The sequence below is a fragment of the Calliphora vicina genome, chromosome 2, assembly GCF_958450345.1.
Source record: "Calliphora vicina chromosome 2, idCalVici1.1, whole genome shotgun sequence".
NCBI classification, from domain to species: domain Eukaryota; kingdom Metazoa; phylum Arthropoda; class Insecta; order Diptera; family Calliphoridae; genus Calliphora; species Calliphora vicina.
In genome coordinates, this window is record NC_088781.1 from 4,045,139 (window position 1) to 4,062,543 (window position 17,405).

Consider the following 17,405-nt stretch of genomic DNA (forward strand, 5'->3'; position numbering starts at 1 on the left):
AGTACTAAAAATACTACTATTTTTTTTGGAAAAGGTAGTAGAAATACTAATTTTTGGAAAATTTAGTAGTGGAAATACGACTTTGTTTGAAGAAAATTATTTGAAATACTGCTTTTTTTAAAAATTTACTAGTATATATACTACTTTTATAAAAGTAGTAAAAATACTATTTTTTTTTTTTGTTGAAAAAGTAGTAAAATACTACTTTTTTAAAAAGGTGGTAGAAATACTTCCCCTGTAAATTTCAAATTATATTGGTGTACTTTCTACATGAGACCAACGATAAGTACTTATATATGTGTAATATAAATATGTCCTACTGCTAGGATTATGTAACTTATTCATATATGAAAAATAAGACTAAATGTTTAACTGGGTAGTATATATAAATTCTTAAAATTATTCCAGTTAACTGTCCTTTATTCATCAAAAGGTTATTGACTATTATTCAGCTTATATAAATGCGGTACATATGAATATTTTACAAGTTCTTTGACCACAAACTAAATGCAATTGAATTAAGATGTAAGATAACAAGTAAAAGTGCTATATTCGGCTATGCCGAATCTTATATACCCTTCACCTTTGTTGTGGATGCATTATTATTTTTTATAATTAGTATATATGTATGTATGTACATTGCCCACTTTCAGCGTACAGCATCCTAAATTTATCAAGAACACAAAAAACAACAACAACGCCAAACGAAACAAAACACCAAAAGAAAAAACAAAATACACAAGCCAATGAAACCAACACACATCCAAACATACGTTTAATTGTATAAAAAACAACAACGCCAAAAGAAACAAAACACAAAAGAAAAATAAAATACGCAACGCATGCACATCCAAACATACGATTTGTTGCTTTTTTGTAAAAAAAACCAACACACAACCAAACAAACGTTTAGTTGTATAAAAAACAACAACAACGCCAAAAGAAACAAAACACAAAAAAAAAACAAAATACACAAAACTTGCACATACAAACATACGTTTTGTTGTTTTTTTGTCAAAGCATGCAATACATTGTGTTTTTTGATGAAATTTTCAGAGGTTGTCTCGGATTTTTGCTCATATCTCCGTTATTTATGGACGGATTTTGCTGATTTTAAATAGCAAAATTCTCGAAGTATGTCTGACAGAATTGTTGAAGATTTGGATCCCGGAGATATCTGGGGCCTTCAGAAAATTGATTTCAACAGACAGACAGACAGACAGACAGACAGACAGACAGACAGACAGACAGACAGACAGACAGACAGACAGACAGACAGACAGACAGACAGACAGACAGACAGACAGACAGACAGACAGACAGACAGACAGACAGACAGACAGACAGACAGACAGACAGACAGACAGACAGACAGACAGACAGACAGACAGACAGACAGACAGACAGACAGACAGACGGACAGACAGACAGACAGACAGACGGACATGGCTTAATCGACTCCGCTATCTATAAGGATCCAGAATATATATACTTTATAGGGTCGGAAATGAAAAATGTAGAAATTACAAACGGAATGACAAACTTATATATACCCTTCTCACGAAGCTGAAGGGTATAAAAACACTGTAACGTTTTCAATTTAACCAAAAAATATTCACAATAACATTTTTATATAAACAAACAAAGTAAAAAAGAAAAATCAAATCACAAAAAACACCACAAGCTAAAGAATTCAATGAACTTTTTATTTAAAGTGATTTTTCTAGATAATGATCCCTCTCCTAAGTTCTTACCAATGACAGCTTTATGAGGAGTCACCACTTAATTTAAACAATCTCTTTGTATGCACTTTTTTCGAAGAGCAAACATATCAAAGATTTTTCCTTTAAAAAGTGAACGCAGCATTTTATGCTGCTCAATACAACTAAGAAAGAAGTATAAAAAAAGTTGCTGTGATAAAGTTATTTTTTATGGGTTTGCATTATAAACACAACCACATTTTCCAAGATTTTTTTCAAGTATTATTTTATACATGTACACGCAGAGAAAAAATATAGTTGTACATGTTTACTGTAACCATTTCAAGTTTTTGAACAAGAATATGGTCACTGTAATTATTTATTACATAAATATGATTGCAGTAAATGTATACGTTTGTGGCAACCATTTTTATTATGATAGGGTAAAAAATCCCATATTATGTTGTTATCGGCGTATGGATATCATAATTAAATAACAACATAGTGATTCATCATGAACATGATTGATATATATTATGGTTATAACAATCATATAAATAATTACTGTAACTATAATATTGTTAAAAAAAACTAATGTTTTTTCTCTGGGTGTAGTTCTTTGTTTATGCAAGCTTTTGGCAGGATATTTTAATGAGCCAAGACAGAAAAGCAAGAACAAGAACAAGCTACATAACCATCAAAAATAAAAAAAAATAAAGATGGTGTAATAGAGTAGTAAATTTTAAGCGTTTTAATAAAATTTCCTCCCACAACGAAAACATAAAGCTCAACTGTTTATGAGCTACCAAATTTTCTTTAATTTTAGAGTAAACTTTTGCTGCTTTAGCATCTTTATGATAAAAATGTTGCGGTTTAAATTGCCAGCTCAGAAATTATTTTAAATGAAAATGTCAATGGAAATCTGCGTATACATACTTGTGTGTTTTTAAAGAATGACACATGTAAATCATTTTCAGTTCTGTGTCTACACTTTACCGCCTTATTTTTATGAGACTAATGTACTTGGTATAATGAAATTTATATTCAAGACAATTATATAACAAATATGACTTGTTCAAGTACATTTCATGCTGTTTCAAGCTGGTTAATGTTTAAATGGAAATTTAATTAAAAAATATCCTTACTCAAAAACCCGCTCTATTCATTTGAAATTGCTTAACATTTTTCAAAGTATGTTAAAAGACAGTCTGTTTTATAGAGCTGTAAAAAATTTATTATTTCATTTCCCTTTTTTCACCATTATAAATATGAGAAATGTTGTTACAAGTTGACTAATTTATTAAGACAAGTGAAGGATAAAAGTGAATAAAGGCGTATAGACCACTTTTCCAATATGTATTTTTCTACTAATCCGTTTCCACATATTTGTATTCAACAAGCTAATTAGCAATAAGATAAAATAATAGTTGGTCAACTCACAAGGTCTCTTATCAGTCATATTGTCATAATGTCCTAATATATCACGACTTGGCGGCTCGGCTTAACCGACTCTTAGGCATTCGGCACAGGTCTCTGCTGGTTGGTTACGATAACACAATAAACATAGCATACATAGTAGTATTATTGTGAAAACCATTGTGAAATATTAGGACATTCTTACAATATGACATAATATGATATCTTCTGAACTGACTAAATATTACAATTGTTTATTTACTAGATTTTTTACGAATGAATGTGTAGGCAACGATCCACATTAGAGCCTTTGTAGACATACATATTGTTAAGGTTACGAAGATTTTCGTTAATTTACATTTACACAACCCGAATGTAAAGAACAGAGAGTAAAAATACAAATATTTAATTTTTTACCTACATGTACACAAATTAAATGGCTCTATTAGAGGCATTAGAGAAAAATTATATTGTTATCCCCCTCAAAATAATTCACTAAAAAATTATAAAAAAAAATTTAAAAAAGAAATTGTTTGCCATACAATTTTTTCACAATGGTAATTGCACCAGTAGAGAACGGCCGGACCGATTTAGACAATTTATTTTTTTAAATGTTGGTCATTGCCCAACTTAGGTTTTTAATGAATGAAAAATTGACCACGCCCACTTCTACGCCCACTTTTTTCGATTTATCTAAAACCGGAAAACGGCTACATCGATTTGGGTAATTTTTTGTTTAAAAGATCATAGTAGTCCAGTTTAAGATTTTACTGAAAGAAAATTGACCACGCCAATTTTTTTTTCGATATTTCTAAAATCGCGGGACGCCTGGACCGATTTAACTATTTTTTTTTAATGTTCGCAATACATAGTCCGCAAAAGTTTTTACATAAAAATACATCGGTCTGCGATCAACCATATTTCAGACCAAAATTCGATTACTTATATAAAAACTCACAATAGCTTAAATCTATAATAATAATTGTCCAATAAGGGTTTAATCAAGAAAAGCAGCTCGATCTGTGATCACTCATATTTCTGATCAAAATTCGATTTTTTATATAAAAACTTAAAATATCTAAATTCGCTAATAACTTGGCCAATAAGTGTTTATCATTTAATTATACGTGTTTTTTTCTTTTTGACTATTTTTACCCTTTTCAACCCGCTTCTCACAAATTCACAAATCGAACACAAGCATTTTTTTAACTTGGACAGGACAACGTCTGTCGGGTCAGCTATTAATTAATAAAAATATTTAAAATTTTTATTTCAAAGTATAATTTGGTGAAGGGTATTTAAGATTCAGCACAGCCGAATATAGCTCTCTTACTTATTTTTTCTAAGAGTATGAGTAATATTTATTTTAAAATGTTCATACGCAGGTGTCAGTTGTCATAACTAGCACACTGTGGTTTAGAAATTTTTTATTTTGGAAATTTAGGGCAAAGTTAAGACAAAAATCCGTTTTACTCCGAATTTTATTGAAAATCTCACAGTTAGTATTTTTTAATCATATCGGAAATCACTCTGTCTTGCAAACTACTTTGGATATGTTGTAAATCTGGGATAAGTATTTTGTTGTTGTTGTATTGTAAAATGTAGCACTTATCCTAGGTTTGCAACATATGCAAGGTTTGCATTGGTAGTTTGCAATAAAGAAAGACTTCCGCGTATATAAAAAGTATTTATACAAAACCCATGCCTAAAAAAGGACTAAAGAAAAGAGGGTTCTGAAAAAATAAATATCTCTGGCTCTGCTTTAATCTTCAAATGTAATCCTAATAACATTTTTTTCTATTTCTCACGTATGTATAAGGCTATTTTATATTTAAAACACCCACATTGCACTCGTTTTTAAATGAATTTAACTTTGCCTTCACAAAATCTTATGATCAAAGAACAAATTACTATCTTAAATATAATTGAACACAAATTGGCATGCATACAAGTTTCCATTGATTTAAAGATGAGATATTTTCAAAATAAAACGACAAACAAGTGCCAGTCTCTCAAATACTAACCCCCATATTCATAAACAATTTTTAAATTTAACAAAATTTCCTTGCAAAATTTGATTTATAAAACCTTTTATAAATTTGAAAATTGATTATAAAGAAGTCCTTAAGTGCGTCCCTTCTTTATTGTTGGATTAAAAAATAGTTTTATGGTTAAAATACATTCATAATTTAATTCTGCACAGATTGTTATTATTAATTTATCAATTCTTCATGGCAACTTTTTAAACAACATGGTTGTTTTTATTAAATAAAAAAGCCTGAACACTACTGCATCATGAATAATTATTTGCAATATCAATCAATGTCACCAGAACTAAAACTGCACAAAAACTATAGAAAATGGTATTTATTGTTATGCAATGACAACCAGTTAAATGGTATAAAATGCTAAATTATTTATACAATTTCTAAGTCACTTTTCAAAAAAACCAGAAAATAAAGTGAAATGTCCCCAAACATTTGCCAACTAAATTGTGACACATGGAAATATGCAAAATTTGTTAAATGAAAATTAGATTTTAGTTTGAATTATTAAAAAGAGAAAATGTGTGTAAGTACATGATTGCAAAGACTTTCAGTGGCTTAATTAAATTTTTCAACTTTACGTTTTTTTGTACAATCTGTGAGAGAATAAATATTTTTTTAATTTCTACTTTATATGGTTTGTGATTTAAATAGCAGGTACTTTTCTGCATATTGAGAAATCTCCTGTGCAATTGCCATTCTTACAAAATTAAAATTCTTACTAACAAAAAAAAATAAAGCATATTTTTTGCACAAGAATACACTTTGTACACAAACTCAACACAACACAACTCGACTTGTTTCATCTGCGAATAGGTATAACAGATTTTTCGAGCATAAAAAACTATGTCACCGACACTTGTACACGTTCACCTGCAAATATGTAGGTTTATACAGGTGCATACACATACACTTTTTACATTATTTCTTTTTTTCCAGATTTTATTCTACTTTTCTCTCTTGTGCGAACAATACATTGTTAAACTACCATATTCATTCAGCTGAAGTTGTGAGAAATACTGAAAAGAATAAATAAATTCTAAAGTGCTGTATGAGGAAATGTTTGTGTAGCTGTAAGTAGTTCTTTGTCATATTATCAGATCTGTAGTGCACGCTTGGGAGCTTCCTAAAAAGAAAAATCTTAGGTATCATGAAACAGACTTTGGCCTACTTACTTCTTAATAAATTTCGGAAATTTTTCAGATTTGAAGTTCAAACTGAATCATGTGACTGAATATTACTTAAACACTGGAATATTGAGGTTCCTTCTTTCATAGTGGGGAGGGTATAATGCGTTTGTGCAGATGTTTGTAACGCCCAAAAATATTGGTCTAACACCCACCTTAAAGTATACCGATCGACTTAGAATCACTTTCTGAGTCGATTAAACTATGTCCGTCCGTCCGTCGGGCTGGTTGGCTGGCTATCCATGTCAACCGTCCATTATTTCACCTAGCCCCCATACAAATGTCCTTCCGAAATTGGACTTTATCGGTCATAAATGTTTAATTTATATATGTATCTACACAAATTTCGCTCCAAATAACTTTTATATACACAAAATTTATGTCACCAAATTTTGTTACGATCGGTCCATAATTAGTCATAGCTCCCATATAGACCCGCTTCCGAAAATCACTTTAGCGTGCATAAATCTCTTAAAAATGTCGGTATATACACCAAATTCAACATAAATAACTTTCATACAGACATAAATCACACGACCTAATTTCATGGTGATCGGTCCATAATTGTTCATAGCTCCCATATAAGGCCCACTATATAAATTATTGCAATTTTAAAAGAAAAATGTTTTTGCTCTTTTACTTAGTGTAGGGTATTATATGGTCTGGCTTGGCCGACCATACTTTCTTATTTGTTTTTTATATCGAACTAGATGGCAAATAACTTCTGATCGAATGTGGAAACTTTTATTACAAAAGTAATTTACTGAAAAATATGAATATATAATAGAAATTATGGTATAATTAAATAATGCTAATTTTACTAACGTTCAGAACTTATGTCCACTTGAGAGTTATTGAATTCCATAGAGAAACTTTAACTGAGATGACCTGTGTGATCTTACGAAAGCACATAATCGATCTTCTGATCATTGAGAGTGTTTCACCACTTAACCACTTCGGAAATATGAAACAAATTTGTGTAAAATTCTCCGCAATAAACAGGTTTTTAATGGACTAGTTTTTATCAAACAAACTGCTCTCGATTTCTCTTTTTTAACGTTTTAGAAACAGCCTAAATATTTTATTAGACACCTAATATCAACATAGAATATGCATATTTATATATATTTATAGTTGTATACGTTCGTAGTTTAAGTTTGTATGTTGTATACGTTAAGCATTTGCATTGTCCATGCTTATGCATATCTATCTTCATTATATATAAAAGAGTGACGTTACTGAGTGACTGCCTGATTTAGAATCGCCCATCATAAACTGTTAACCTCCGTAAAATAGATCCTCTAGAAAACGATTTTTGGAAATTCCAAGTTTTAGAGGATAAAACCGGTAACATTATATCTTCTGATCTAAACAAATTTAAAATGTGTTTTCATCTATTTAAAAATTAGGAGAAAAGTCTTTAGTACTTTTTTTCAAATTCGAAACCTTAGAGGAGAAAATGGTTAAAAACTATATTTTGGTACTTTTTTTGGCAACTTATGTATCTTTTAAATCAATAAATATAGAAATAAATTTTAAATCGTATTCTTAACATCTCAAAAAATATCAAATACGAATTTGGAAATTCAAACCCTTAAGGGGTAAACATTTTATTTATTTTTGGTACTTTTTTTCATAAAATAAATTTTTCGGTACAAACGGTAAAAATATATTTTATACGAAATTATTAAGCGAATTTTGATAAAATTTTAAAAATTGGTTCCTCCAGTCATACAAAAATTAACTAAAAGAAAGTTATTTGGAACTCGAAGACGAAGGGTTAGATTGGGCCAAATCTGGGAAAACAGTTTGGTACTTTTTTAAATCATATGTTTTTTTTGGAGAATATTAATACAGACTTGAATCGTTTGACACGTATCTGTGTCACAAAAATATTCGCCAAAATGCAGAGTTTGATATTTTAAACTTGACGTGTGTTCAAGAGGAATGGAGAAATTAGTACCTTTCCTCCTAATGATATTTTTTTAATTATTTTAATATTTTACATATTGACATAAAAGTTAATATATTGAGGTACCATAAAGAAAGATTAAATAGTACTTTTTCGTTCCTCGAATGGTACTTTTTGAATTTGATATAATGATTGACCAAGAAATTAATTATATATGGTAATGAGCAGGATATTCAATCGATTAACCGTTAATCGGTTAACCGATTAATTTTGGTCGGTTAACTGTTCGAATAATTCAAAATTGACGATTTTCAAATAACAAATAAACCGATTAATTTGTGTCGATTAACCGATTAACCGAAATTTATTCTTTTTTCACCTTATATAGAAATATAGTTTTAAACACAGAAATTTAATTTCTTAACTCTTAAACACTCCCTTCTAGTAATAGTTTTTAGAAGTATAGTACGAAAACTAACACTAAGGAATTTGGAAATGACCTTTTTTCTAGAATATTCTATGATGAACTTTGTCCTAATTAGTCGGTGGACTATGCGGTAATAGACGAAACTGAAGACATTACAGAAACGAGTCTTTAATCACAACTTAAACAAACTATTAAAGTATTCAAAAATTAAAAAAATCCAAAAAAATCCAAAAAGGACTCCCATGGTATGATGGAGGATTCTATATGTTTAGAAAAAACTAAAAAAAGAACTGAGAAATTGGATATACCAAAATCAGTGAGAGAGTTTTTTCAAGTCAAGTTTTATTAAAACTAAAAAAAATGTTTAAAAAGAAATAATTTAAATTATATTCTTTTTTAAAAGATTGTTTCAGAAGATCTCCTTAAAATCCAAGAAAAACTCATATCTTTATTTATGGTTTTGTTTGTTTTTTATGTTTTTGTTCTTTTTATTAACAAAATGCTTATGTAAGTACACAAAATTCTTGTTTTTCTTTTCAATTTAAAATTAAAATGGAAATTATTCGGTTAATCGAATAATTTAATATTAACCGATTATTAACCGATTAAATCTAAACCTCGATTAATTATTTGCTCGATTAACTGATTATATCCGAAACCCGATTAATTGAATAGCCTAGTACTAAGTGATTTAGAAAACATGATGGACTATTTATAGTACTTTTTCGTTATTATAATGGTACTTTTTCAATAATTTATAATAATCAAACTAGAATCATGAAATTATTTTTACTCCATACGTAACTAAGCCCTGATAGATATCTATGTGTTTAAATTACGGTCATTAGTGATTTGTGATTATTTGTACTTTTTCTTTATTCGATTGGTACTTTCATAATATTTTATAATAATGCACCTCAAATTATGAAATTAGAAACCTATAATCCGAAATGACATAGAATCTATAAAGTAGATTCGAAAAGTACCTAATGGTACTTTTCGGTTTTTCTATTAAGTGCAATGAACATTATGAATGAGTGAGAATTCAAAAAAGGGACTTTATAGTACTTTTTCTTTCTTCTATTGGTATTTTTTAATTCTGTATATCGCTGCTTTTCTATTTTGACCACTATTTACCTATTTATTACCAAGTTTATGATTATCGGTTATCAATCCATTTTCCTTTTGGGCCACTATTTATACACTTATAGCCAGGTTTATGGTTCAGTTCATTTACATTTTACAACGATTGGGTGGCGAAGCTCACCGGGTTAGCTAGTATAAACATAGAGGCAGTAGACTATGTTGAGTATAAGTTTATTTTACCACATAATTGCTACAAAAATAATGAAAAACCCAATCATATTTCTATTTAAAAATTAATATATAAGGTAATATAACAGAATATATGATTATTTTTTAAGTATCAGTTTGATACTTTTAAATCAGTTTGAGTTATACTCCACACTTATTCAAATGTTTCTGAATTTCAAGAGCTGCATTGCAAACTTTAATAAAAATATACATGTATGTCAACATCTATTAAATGTTCACTGGGTTATAGTTGGCTGAAGTAGAGAACTGTATTTGCATATGTGTCGTTCGTATCTATGTTTGCTTTTTTCCTTTCAACTTAAGAGGTCTTAAGTTGTTTATGTTGTGTGTATTTATTCAGACAAACACATACACTGTCTCACACATTCTATATACCAATACAAAGTTATGTGTACTATGGTGCCTAAAGTCCTGTCTACAAAATCAAAGAGAGAATAGACAAGGGAAGGAGGTTTTGCTATTGTTTCCTCAACATTTGCACTCTTACTGAACCATAGCATTTGCCTGTAAAGTGGATGCACATGTTATTTTTTAGAAATTGAAAATTCATTTTAATAGAAATATGTATGTATGAAATAAATATGAGTGAAATCAGGGAATATTACACAACCAAAGAACCTTTTAATATCTATGTATTTGTTGGAATACTTTTTTATGTAGTTTTATATTGTAGCATTGATTATTTTTGCACCTAATTTGCCTTAAAGCAAATGACAATTTGATTATAAATTTATTTGTTCCCATTTCACTATTTTGAAGTGATTTTAATTAAATAAAGCTGATAAATTTCAACAATTTCTTGCAAAAAAATTTGTGTTGTGCAATTTAAATTTTGTAAAATGTATTAAGTTTCTCTTTCCTCAAGCAGATATTTCAAACAGACAATTTCAATTAAATAATAATTAAAAAAAAACAAAAATCATAAAATAAATAAATACAAAATTAAACATAAACTTCATCAAGTGTTTATCGACAGCTGTAAATAAAGACAAAACATTCGTGAGAAATTCGTTAAAAATGGATTTCAAATAAAATTTTGAAAAAATCTATAAAACGGGTACGTGCAACGCTTCGTCAACGAATCTTCCCTTCCCTTCAATTAACTACGGCGACCAAAACAACATGAGTGAAAAAATGGATGCCATAAAACCATCACCGCGTCGTGAAAAGCCTCACACCCTAGAAGGTATACAAGCTACAAAATCTCTTAATGATTCCTGTGGCTCAGATTCATCGCTCAATCGTGGTTCGGAAAAACGTTTAGCGCGAAATCGTTCTCGCGGCTCAGAGACACGGTCGCATCGTGATCACTCATCAGATGGCGTGATGACAACCTCAACGACAGATTTGCAAGCAGATGTGGAGTTGTGTAACGAATTCGATGATAATGATGATGTCCAACGTAGAGAAAGTTTTAATTTTAACGACGACAACAGTCCAACTGGTCAAAATTCATTTACGAAATCATTATTGGGCAGATCATTGCGTTTGCCCAGTATGGTGGGTGGTACAACAACGAGAAAATGTGTTTTAACTTTAGATGGTTATTCGTATGTTATAGGTAAGTTGTTGTTTCCATAATTGTATGATCAATTGCATAAATCTATATTTAATATACTCGATTTTTTTTTAAATTAATATTAATTAATAAAAAAAACATGGTGTTAAAAATCAAATCAATCAAACTGACAAATACATATACAATTTTCAAATATTTTTTATTAATTTTATAGATACACAGAGAAAACAGATTCGTAGTAGCAACCGAATTTGTTGCCAATCGAATGATTCGGTTGCACACATAGAATTTTTCGGTTCTGTAAACAGAAAGTCAGTTGATAAAGAAGAATTTCGGTTAAAGCAACCTAACATTTGTTACCCTTTCTAAAATTTTGTAACCATAACTGTAAAATTCGGTCTCTAAGGTAGAATCATTCCATTGGCAACAAAATCGGTTGCTATCACGAATCTGTATTTTCCGTGTATACATACATATGTATAGAGAACGAGAACAAAATTATTTGCATAGTTTATATTAAAAAATGCATAATAAAACAATATTAAACTTGTAATATTTCAAATAAAAGCAGACAGTATTATGAAATGATTGATTGAAATGATATGCTACATATTTGTTGTAAAACTTATTTTAATGACGATTTTTACTTAACAAATTTAAAAATATTCTGTTTTGTTATTAGAATAATGTAATTAATACACAGAGAAAACAGTTTCGTAGAATCAACCGAATTTGTTGCCAATCGAATGATTCGGTTGCACACATAGAATTTTTCGGTTCTGTAAACAGAAAGTCAGTTGATAAAGCAAACCTATTTTTGTTGCCCCTTCTAAAATGGTATTGCCACATTAATTATCTAGAAATCTTTATTGTTGACAATATACTAGATATAATATGATACATTTAAATGTCTGCAAATTCATTAAATACTTAAAACATGGAATTAAATTCAAATCTGGGAATACTGAAATTTCTATACCGGCTCGGTATTTCGAACCATTTATAAAATTCACTGATATTAATAATTAAAACAATTCACTTAATACATTTGGGGTATTCACATGGTTTGCTATCAAGTCATATTGTCATAAAGTACTAAAGTTTTACAATAGTTTTAAAAAATTTTTGTGCTTTAAAGAAAAAAGTCCTAAAATAATAAGACTTTTTATGCTGTGTTTATTGTTTTGTCATAACTAAACAGTGTAACTCTTCATCGAGCCCCTGCAATGCCATAATAAGTCCATAATAAGTCGGACCTACAATGGGTCGAAATCGGGAAAATTATTTTATTCACCAAAAAAAAAATTTCATCATAAAATTTTTTTCACTAATAAATTTAAATGAAAAATTTGGCAAACAATTTTTATCAATAAAAAATTAAAAAAAAAATTATTTTTTCAGCTGACTCAAATTTGAAATAGCACACTAACTTATGAGGGTTACCCACAGCAGTCATATCTAATTCATTTCAAATTTGAGTCAGCTGAAAAAAGAACATTTTTTTTAATTTTCATTTCAAAATTTTTAATTATTTAGTGATAAATTTTTTTTTGGTGAATAAAAATGTGGGGTAAAAAATACCATGTATTTTGTTTCTTCTTTTAGTTACGTTAAAGTTTTTTACATTTTAGATGACATATGTATGTAGGTTGCAACATAAAAGAAAATTGGTTTAGATACGATGACAGTTATTTTTTGAATATTCTATTCTTTAAGTTCATTAGTTTTTTTTTATATCATATCAATAAAATGTAACCTCAACATTTATAATACTAATTAAATTAAAACGTTTTCCCCATTCTATAACAATGACGCACAACGCTTGTCAATTTCGCCCCACAATAGTGTAAGTGTTTTAAATCATTGCACTTTTTGTTGCATAAACTGTCTAGTAGTGTTTTTGTGTGACCGCATAATGAACGAAACAGTTTTAAAGCTCATTTATCATTTTGATAAATCTATGGCAATTTCTTGCTCAACATTTCCAGATTATGCTCCACAAAAGGAAACGTAATGCCACCAGCTTAAAAGAAAAAAAATTGTCCTGTGCAAAAACATACAACTTACAAAGAATGCATAAAAAATTATACACATGTCTGAATGAATGCAATGTTTGCATGGAAATACTGTAATATATTTCAACTGCAGCAAATAAATGATTACACATTTAAGTATCTTTGCCAAAAAGAAGGAATAATATAATAAAATGAAATAAATTATGTGCATTGCATGTGCTTGTGCATTATGCTGGACTGCATGCTGTCAGATAAAATAAAAAGTAGTCAATTTCACGCTAAACTTAATGTTAAATATTTGACACAATATTCAACACAGCAAAAAAGGAAAAATATATGTATATTGTATAAAAAGGATGATACATATTAATAAAATACAAATTTTCGTAATATATGAATTGAATTCAATTTAACTAAAGATGACATTCACATTTGTCCGTTTGGCGAACAAGAAAATATTTACAAGTATTTTTAAATATTTTCAATATTTTACTTGTTTAACCTTTTAAAAGTCCTTGAAAATTGCAGTTAGTTAGTTAGTTCAACACACGTACAGACACAAAATACAACAACCACTTTCATTTACAAAACCTTTGGAAAATGAAAAATATTCCAACAAACACTTGTGCAATGTTCTACTACAACAACAAAAAGCATTTCCGTTATTGTCAGTTGGTTTTATACTCATACACGAGGACATCTTTTACAGGCTCGTACATACATACTTCCATACATATGTACATGAATACTTACAACATTCAATTTGTCTTTTCCTCATTTTGTCCCTCTTTCAGCTGTTCGCTCTTTCGCTGTAACTCTTTGTATAGTCATTCAATTATTGCGGTTAAAACATTTTGGGCGCCTAAATGCTGACAATACCATAAATAACTTAAATAACGGGACAATCTGTAAAAGGCAGCAAGCAAGCAAGCAGCTACAAACAATGTGAAAGATTGAAACGAACGAAAAAATGTTCAAAACCCACACAACACAGTCACACGCCAACAACAACAACAACAGCAATAACAGGACAAATACAAAAATAATTCTAACCATAATTCTACTTTCACCATAAATAAATTGGTGTGTGTAAGTTAAAAGGGTTTAACGTTTCGAGAGAAAATGCTAAATTAAAAAATATTACCAAAAATTAGCCAATGAATGAGAGCAGATAGTGTACTCAAAAAGTAACGCATCATTTTAAAATAAACGGATTTTGCTTTCACGCTAACTAAAAATCTAAATCAATTAAAAGTGTAAAGTAAAAGACTTTAGCACCACTTTGCTCTGCACAGGGAAAGCAGATTCATTGTTGCAACCGAATTTATCGCCAATCGAATTTTGTCGGTTACAACTACTATTAGAAAATTCGATTACAATTACAGAACAAGAAAGGCTATGTAGAATATTTTCGGGGTTTTAGGGCAACATTATTTGAAAAGAACTCGTTAAACGCTTACCAAACTACATTTTATCAGAAAAGAACACAAAGAAGGCTAAAAGCCAGAATTAGTGTTTATAAACCGGATAACCGGTTAACCGAAAACCCGGTTTTTCTTTGAAATCTCGGTTTTTTCCGAACCGGTTAATTTAAAATGTTGATATTCGGTTAACCGGTTTATCCGGTTTTTATCACTCGGTTAACCGGTTTTTAAATTTTGGGACTTAAATTAATAAATCTAATGTTTTTGTGAATTTTTTATGTTCATTGTGTACACATTATATCAAACATTCGGTCTGATTTGAAACCTATACTGCTGATTTACAAACCTCTTTGGATTAATATTTTAAAAAATTATAATTATTCTAAATAGTAAAGGACGATGAGTTTACTTAAAAACTTTTTCAGAATAAATTGCACATATTGAAACTATTAAAAATTAAATTGTGCATAACACAGTACAACATTTTTCAGTTCATTGCTTTGGGACTCAATTCTGACAATTGTACGTGAAAGTAGCCCCAAGGATAAGAACGTCTGCATCATTAGTTTTGTCAAGTTGGCTGCCGTAATAATATAATGACCATACGAATTTTTTTTCCTCAAGGTGGATTTTTATCACTTTTTCTACATTTTAGCACGGTTATATCTCGTATACCGTACGGAATATCTCTTTTGTGGCTGAAGCAAAGTTGTAGATATTGAATAGTAGAAAAAAAGTACGGAACATACCTACCCGAAAAAGGTTCCTTAAAAATCGCAAAAATGCCCATTTTTGAAATTTTTTTAACCAATTTTTCATCTTTTTTTATCAATAACTGGATTACAAATCCAATTATGAACCGATCACCATGAAATTAGGTCGTGTGATTTGTGTCTATATGAAAGTTATTTATCATGAATTTTGTATGTATACCATAATTTTTAACAGATTTATTCACTTTAAAGTGATTTTCGGAAGCGGGTCTTATATGGGAGCTATGACTAATTATGGACCGATCATAAAAAAATTTGGTACATATAATTTGTTCTGCCCAAGGACGAAGCCTGTTGAAATTGACTGAAATCAGTTCATTATTTCACCTAGCCCCCATACAAATGCCCTCCCGAAATTGGACTTTATCGGTCATAAATGTTTAATTTATATATGTATCTACACAAATTTCGCTCAAAAAAAGATTTATATATATAAAATTATTGTCAAAAAATTTTATTATGATCGGTCCATAATTATTCATAGCTCCCATATAAGACCCGCTTCCGAAAATCACTTTAAAGTGAATAAATCTTATAAAAATGATGGTATACATACAAAATTCATGATAAATAACTTTCATATAGACACAAATCACACGACCTAATTTCATGGTGATCCGTCCATAATTGGATTTGTAATCCAGTTATTGAGCAAAAAAGGTGAAAAATTTGTTCAAAAAAATTAAAAATGGGCATTTTTGCGATTTTTAAGGCACTGGGTGCACATATTTCGGGTAGGTATGTTCCGTGCTTTTTTTCTACTATTCAATATCTACAACTTTGCTTCAGCCACAAAAGAGATATTCCGTACGGTATACGAGATATAACCGTGCTAAAATGTAGAAAAAGTGATAAAAATCCACCTTGAGGAAAAAAAATTCGTATGGTCATTAAATTATTACGGCAGCCAACTTGACAAAACTAATGATGCAGAAGTTCTTATTTTTGGGGCTACTTTCACGTGCAATTGTCAGAATTGAGTCCCAAAATCATGTGTTGTACTGTGTAATTCTAGAAGTTAAACTAAATTTTAATAATGATTCATTATAAATTTTGTGATGATTTTACGAAACGTTAAATTGAATTTGATGTACATACCTTCTTTCAATAAATTTGACTTCATTCGTGTGTTTTGTTCTTAAAATTTTACTTTATTAATCATTTCGTTAGCTTAGTGTACAAAGTCCTTTTCAGAAATATTAAAATCCATGATTTGAAATCTGATAATGGAGTTTTATTAGTTATTTGGTATGATTTATAATAACAAATAATCACAGCTAAGAAGAAGTGCTTTTGCATCTTATAAGGAGTGAGATCGAAAAATTCTTAACATACATATATGTTTATAAAAAAGAAACCACTAAACTTACAGCTTTAATTTTTTTTTTATTTGATTGAAATTATTATTACAATTTACAAAAAAAATTATTTTTATAGTTTTAATCACTAGTGATGAAATTTTGAACCTTTTTCGGAAACCCTTCCATTAACGTTTTATGTAGTCCATCTCCGTTTAAAATCTACCACACTTTTGGACACCTTTTTTGTACTCTTCAATTCTCTTTTAACAAGAGCCCAATATCTCTCCACTGGCCTTAGCTCCGGGCAGTTTGGAGGATTTGCCTCTCTTGGTACAAATACCACATTATTGT

The 17,405-nt window shown here is 29.4% G+C and overlaps 1 protein-coding gene across 3 annotated transcripts in view; it reads left to right on the forward strand.

Annotated features, from left to right (window-relative positions):
* Window positions 1–17,405, forward strand: part of Pde1c (Phosphodiesterase 1c) — a 193,724-nt gene that overhangs the window by 72,953 nt on the left and 103,366 nt on the right. For all 3 annotated transcript variants that reach the window (XM_065500772.1, XM_065500769.1, XM_065500770.1), the window contains exon 2: window positions 10,891–11,583. In XM_065500772.1, the coding sequence (XP_065356844.1) occupies window positions 11,145–11,583 (439 nt within the window). In that variant the 5' untranslated portion in view covers window positions 10,891–11,144. The remainder of the gene's footprint in view (window positions 1–10,890; window positions 11,584–17,405) is intronic.